At 40.5% G+C, this 6,390-nt stretch overlaps 1 protein-coding gene across 2 annotated transcripts in view; it reads right to left on the minus strand.

Annotated features, from left to right (window-relative positions):
- Positions 1 to 689: 689 nt before the first annotated feature.
- The window catches only part of arhgap10 (Rho GTPase activating protein 10), a 50,275-nt gene continuing 44,574 nt past the window's right edge, over positions 690 to 6,390 (minus strand). For both annotated transcript variants that reach the window (XM_031863109.1, XM_031863108.1), the window contains one exon: positions 690 to 4,228. In XM_031863109.1, the coding sequence (XP_031718969.1) occupies positions 4,162 to 4,228 (67 nt within the window). In that variant the 3' untranslated portion in view covers positions 690 to 4,161. The remainder of the gene's footprint in view (positions 4,229 to 6,390) is intronic.

A 6,390-nucleotide genomic window follows, 5' to 3' on the forward strand; every position in this document is an offset into this window, starting at 1 on the left:
AGCAAGAAGTGCATTTCCCAACATGTCAAACTATTCATTTAATGACTAATTGATGCTTTCATGAACTGTAATTGGTCATTAATCACTGGCCATTGCAAAATAAAAATAAAAACGTCACACTTATCAAGATAGCAACATGATTTTCAAAGCTGTCTCCTTAATTAAACAAAAAATGAACTCCTTTCAGGCATGAATGACACAGAATGTGTTCAACTGCTGTTACACAGCACACTCTCTGTATGTGAAGTCACGTCATGGCCATTTTCTGTTCACGGTAATGAATCGGGTGTAGAGAGACTAAGCCATATCTCCGCAGCCATGGCAGTGTATTTCTTATTAATATATAAATATATACAAATGTTTTCTTTTTTTTTTTCCAATTCCAAAAATGACTTTTTACTCCGATGCTTTGTACAATATTTCTCAGCAACTATCCAGCAAACGAACAGTAGACATCCTTCACCATAAACCAATAAAACCAGTTACTACTGTACATCTTGATGCAGATATTGCCATACTTGTGTTTGCAAAACTATTGCAAGATTCTAATAAAACTGTTAAATTGATCATTTGATGCGGTGTAATTTGTCTGTGTGTGTATTTATATATGTGTGTGTGAGCTGAAAATTGTATCACGAGACAGAAAGTAGGGAAATGTGCCCTAACAAAAAAAAAAAAAAAAAAAAAAAAAAAAAAAAGGGCTGTTTGATCTGGTTGAATTCAAAACAGCTGCATTTTGGCGACTGGGGAGGATAATGAGCCAAAAAAAAAAGAGATGATGTGAAGCAGCAGCAGGTACAGCAGTCACAGGGAGAGGAGATGAAGAGAACAAAGAGGAACGGAAAGAGAGTCAAAATGACAGAGATAAAGAAAGCGAGAATGAGGCTTTTACAGTAAAATGGTGCCTGTGGAGAAAAATCACCATTAACCTTGTTAAAGGGTGATCTGAAAACACACCTGCTTTACCAGACTGTAGAGCAGACAGTATTACTTTCACTTTCTCTCCCTCTCTCTCTCTCTCTCAATCCACAGCCTTCTCCAAATCTCCCCCAGATTTCCAATTGCTTTCACTTGTAGTCGTGCCAGATAAACAGAATCTATTGGATCAGGCTGATTTCACGGCTGCACCCGCGCACATGGCGGCTTCTGTGGCCCACTCTCTGAGCTGAGGCTTTTTTTTTTTCTCTCCACACTCTCACATTTATGTTGGAAATTCACTTTCCTCCAAATTCCCACTCAGTGTTCAGCCCCAATAACACACTGAGTCTGAAGAAACCAGATGAAGACACAGGAATGGATTAAGTTGGCATTACTTCCACACGGAAATTCAAACCCATTTGAATCACCGAATTGTGTCATTCGCTCGTCGTTGAAGGTAGAGTGCTGCGGGCTCTGATCCAAACTGAGTCATGGCGTTGGACTGTGTTTTGGGGGCTGAAGGACACTGCGTCATGGGAGCCAGAGAACAGCTGGCACACAGCCAGAACTCTGGGAAATGAGAAATGTAAACAGCCATCTGGATTTTTACTCAAACACAACTACATCTCGTCTAATTCGACACGCTGACACAGACGTACACATGCCCAGGCTGATAGACGCTGCTGCATAATGCATGCACACATCACCACAGGTAGCACAACCTCAGTCTCAAGTGATATTCGGACAGGCTGACCCAAACCAGATCAACACCGTTTTCATTGCGTCATACACCCAAATTTAGGATGAAAGATAAATGCACCTAGATTAACTGAGCGTAACAAACAATTTACAATGAGAGCACCGGAAAATAAGTGGAGCACTAACTAAAGTAGGAAGTCAAGGAGACACCGACAGGGAAGGTGGAAGGAAGATAGAGGATCACGGCTCGCTCTCTGACAGACAGTCCAAAGCAGAGTGAGAGGCAGGCAGAGTGGATGCCTGTCTGATTCAGCAGTATTCTGGCAGAGGGAAGACGATGATGATGACGAAGGGCCCCAGGGGTGGATGGTGGTGGTGATAGTTTTGCCCATCTCATTAGCTCTGCCTCATTTCATTATGTAATCCTGCCGTCTGTTTCAGGGTGCTGGTGGACACAAACCACAGCTCCAACCTTTGGTATTTGTGGACAAAGCATGTGTGTTCATACTTCTAAATAGTGCAGCAGCACACTCATGATTATTATGTAACTGAGGCCAAAGCCCCGGGTCTGAGGGCCATTTGGTGTGTTGATTAATTACACAGATGTAGCCTAAGAATTAACATGCGTAAGGCTGAGATGTAAATGGATCAGGGGGTTCTTTTTGCTCCTTTAAAGACGATCATCTATTTTTAATCCCCTTTTGGAAGTAGCTTTGCTATCGGCTTTGGTCAGATGGACGGGAGGGCTAACGTTACCCTACCCGGCTCAATGGAACAGGACTGGCTGCAGAGTGACTCCTCATTCCACCAGTCACTTTATTCTTAGACTCTGTGGGAAACTGTGGGCCGTCTCACTGACACAATAGACGAGTCATCGCAAAATTAGACATAGTGCTAGATTTCACATTGTCAAATTTATATGTGGGGGAAAATTGACCAATTATGAGTCTGTCCATAAAAGTGTCTACAGTGTGTTCCTTCATTTTCTTACTCCTGAGATGCGATTGTTTTTGATTTAATGTTAAATTATCATTCATCACATTTATTTTATGGCAAGAATACATAATACGGTAAAGAACAAAAAAAAAAAAAAAGATCTTTATTTGTTTAACATTGATCAAGAGGATACCCAAAGGTATAAAAGTGAAGGAAGTCGAGGCTCTTTGACAAAGTCATAAATCTGCTGCTGAACCAAAAGCTCTCAGAAAAATGAAAGCGTCCCGTTGAACAGCTGAGGGATGAATTGTAATGACACATGCTAAAACCAATCCACATTATAACCGGTCCATCACTTAACAGAGACTTGTAAAACATACTTGGTATTCATAACTCTTTCAATAGTTAGGCTATATACACTGAACAGATGTAAAACTTTGAAATACTGCATTCTGTGGTCCTATTGATAATAAAACTTTGATTTCTAATCACTTACTCTCCCGACATTGAAGGTAAAATAGTGCTACGCTAAGATTTCAGCTTTGTGGGAGTGTCTCATTTCTCTGCTCAGAGGAAACTGAGCGACGTTGAAGATAAGCTTTGAAGACAAAAACAGAATCATTTGACACGAAGAACCTCCCCCCCCCCCCCACTTGGTTTCAATCATTACGACATATTTAAATCCACCTCTGCTCGCTCCATCTGATGCTAGTGTTTAACTCAAGAGGCTCAGTCGTCAGGGAGGAGTTTCATCGTGTTTCTGTAAAGGAGTGCACCAAGAACAAAACAGTACAGAAGTGTATTTAAAACTCAAAAGTCATGCAATCAATGTGCCAATTAAATAAAATAACAATAGCGATGTGCCTCATTTTGAATATCCAAATATTCCTTAAATGACAGTCAAATAAAAACATTTTAAAATGTGAAAGCAGTAACACCACAATTCATTTGCAGACATACCCGTACATACATTTACACTGGGTGTTCCGACGGCTAAGGCACGGTGAGCAAAAGTATCTCGAATCTTTCAAAAGCTGAAAACAAAACTGTGCATCATTGTCGAGGGTCGAAAAGCTGCTGGACTCTGTGCGTCTTAACAAAAACTGATTACAGTGACTTGAGTGCTGACATTCTTCCTTACGGTTTCTGAGGATCGCTGTTGGACTTGGGAGCTCATGGATACCATGTATATCTGAGGCAGAGAGAGACGCTCCTTGTTCCGCCGCTACTACAAAGTTACCCGGATGTTTAGAGGCAACGGCATTCTTTGTCCACAGCAGAATATTGGAAGTGCAAAACCCATTTTTGTAATTACAACGCTGAAATCCATGTGGATACTCAAAGTCAATTCAAACAAAGAAAAAAAAACATGCATCACACAAACGTCTACTCGCCAGCTAACAATGCATGTACTTGTGTATCAAGAATGGTCCACCAGTAATAACATAATGTCACCTGCTTGGGAGAATTCAGGGATTTGGATAAACAAGGCTCTATGGTGAATGTCAGAGTTGAGGCACATGCATCTCTTGCATATTTGTCCCGGAGGAAGGTGATAACGTGTCCATAAATATTCCCATTTGGTGCTACAGCATCTCCACATAGTTTTCAGGGATGAGGCCCCTCTTTCCCTTCAGCTCGCCCTCCAGCCAGCCCGGCTCTCTCGACTGGGACACTGCGGGAGAGGACACAGCGTCACCAGGGGGGGGAGGACAACAGCACAGGGAGGGTAAAGGGTAAAGGGTGGGGGACACACACACAGGACAAAGAGCCCTCCGGTGAGTATACAGCATGAGCGAACAGAGCACCGGTCTGAAGCGGATATACAGTAATTATGTGCCAACACTAAACTCCACCGTGTCTACTGTATATTTCAAGTTCAGTTTTTGCGTCCTACTTTTCTTAAACAAATGTCCCCCTGAGCTTAACCCCAGGAAGCAAAACAGAGCCGTTCATTATGAGAGACGTGTCAGAGAAGCCTTCTCAAAGTCCTCCCAGGATTCTTCATTTGCCTCCAAAGTCAGCCAATTTAAGATGTTGAGTGCACTTGCAAGTCAGCAATTGCATAGATGCATTGTCAGTGAGAACGTCAAAGGCCAAATCAAGGCCTGAACTTATTCAATACTTCTTTTTTTTTTTTTTTGTCATAACATGTCTCAGCCGGCCTCGGGACACAAAGAAATGTGTTTACCGACTCTAGTGCTCTTCTGTGTCCATGGAACACAAAATGAACAAGGAACTTAAAACCCCAAATGTTCCTATAGGTGTGATCAAAAGGATTCAGCAGCCACCAAAATTCAAAGCAGGATTTGAACCTGCTTTGAATCCCAAAATTGACTGACAGGTCCTCTATACGAAGGAAACAAGTCATTCTGCATTATTAATACTTTCCAACGTTGTTAGAAGAGTTTTAACCCTCCACCCCTACCTCAGTACAATAACAAACTGCTAGGCAATTATTCTTACTGCAATGTTTTAGGATATTTATCATCAGATGCATTTTTTTTTATACATTTCATTCATTAGTCAATAAATAATGAAGCCTATCCCTAGATGGAAGGATGAACTTGATCTCATTGTACTATTTCTAATAAGCAACTAAAAACATTAGAACTGGTGTTTTATCTTTACCTTGTGTATTGTACACATTCACACTGAAGAAACTACGTTTGGTCAGTGTATGACTGAGTATGTCATGTGTACATTGTTTTCTGACACAATATAAAGTGAACTTAACTAAACCCACAGAAAGAAAAGTAAGTACAGACTGCCCCTTTAAGAAAATAAAAGTTGTCCTTTCAGTTTTAAGGGTCAGGAAGCATCGACATATGTTGATTTGTTTCTTTTGACAAAGTGTATGTACAGCGGCTTGCTCAAATATTCAGACCTCTTGACCTTTTTGCACATTAGTTATGCACATAGCTCAGACAAAAAATAAAATAAATAAATTTGAAATAACTGAATATGCAAAATGTCAAGGGTCCTCAAGATACTGCAGATGTTAAGTGATGAACAGCCGCACCGTGTAACATTTATGTAACATGTCGGTCGCTTCATTGGAAGCCTAAGTGTTGACGGACAGACAGAATACAATAAAACTACTTAAACTCCCCAAACTCTGCAGCAACTGGATATTTAAGCGAAGATCCAAATGTAACGAACATCATTCAGTGATTCAAAACAGTTATGCTCAAAGTTACATTTCAGAGTAAGAGAATGGCCTTAAGAACCTAATCTAATTCAGTTATTTAAAATGTGATACTTCATTCATTTTATGTTTATTATTCTTCAGATAACACAAGTGCATATTTATGATTTGGAAATCCAAAAGGCGTTTATCCCGACATGAACTCTTTCAACCAACGATGAAACATTGATGGCTTTCATGTGCAGGTATCAAAACAGGAAATAGTGTACGTACAGTAGATAGAAATGTGATTACGTTGATGTTTCAGTCCTCTAATCCATATCTAGTAATGCCAGTTGTCCGATTGTGATGTTTAGATCGTTACACCTTTGATTGAGGACGGTTATATCTGCAGGACAGTGGTTGAAAGCATCAAAAAAAGAATGGATTGCAGCTTTAAAGCAGAAAGAAAAAACAGCCAATAAACTGGAATGCATTGTGGGATCTTATCAAAGACATCCCCACATGTTTCCCAGTGAAGACTATAGCATTTCTATAGCGTCTGTGTCTCACAAAAAAAGGCAAAAAAAAAAAAAAAAAAAAAAAAAACGAACTACAAAATCCTCATTTCCTCCGAGAGTGATTAAAGCTCAGTCGAGCCTCTTCCATACACACGGAGGAGCAAATCTGTGCCTCCTGCCCCCCCCCCC

This window comes from Anarrhichthys ocellatus, unplaced genomic scaffold (assembly GCF_004355925.1).
Source record: "Anarrhichthys ocellatus isolate YVR2014 unplaced genomic scaffold, GSC_Weel_1.0 scaffold28, whole genome shotgun sequence".
NCBI classification, from domain to species: Eukaryota; Metazoa; Chordata; class Actinopteri; order Perciformes; family Anarhichadidae; genus Anarrhichthys; species Anarrhichthys ocellatus.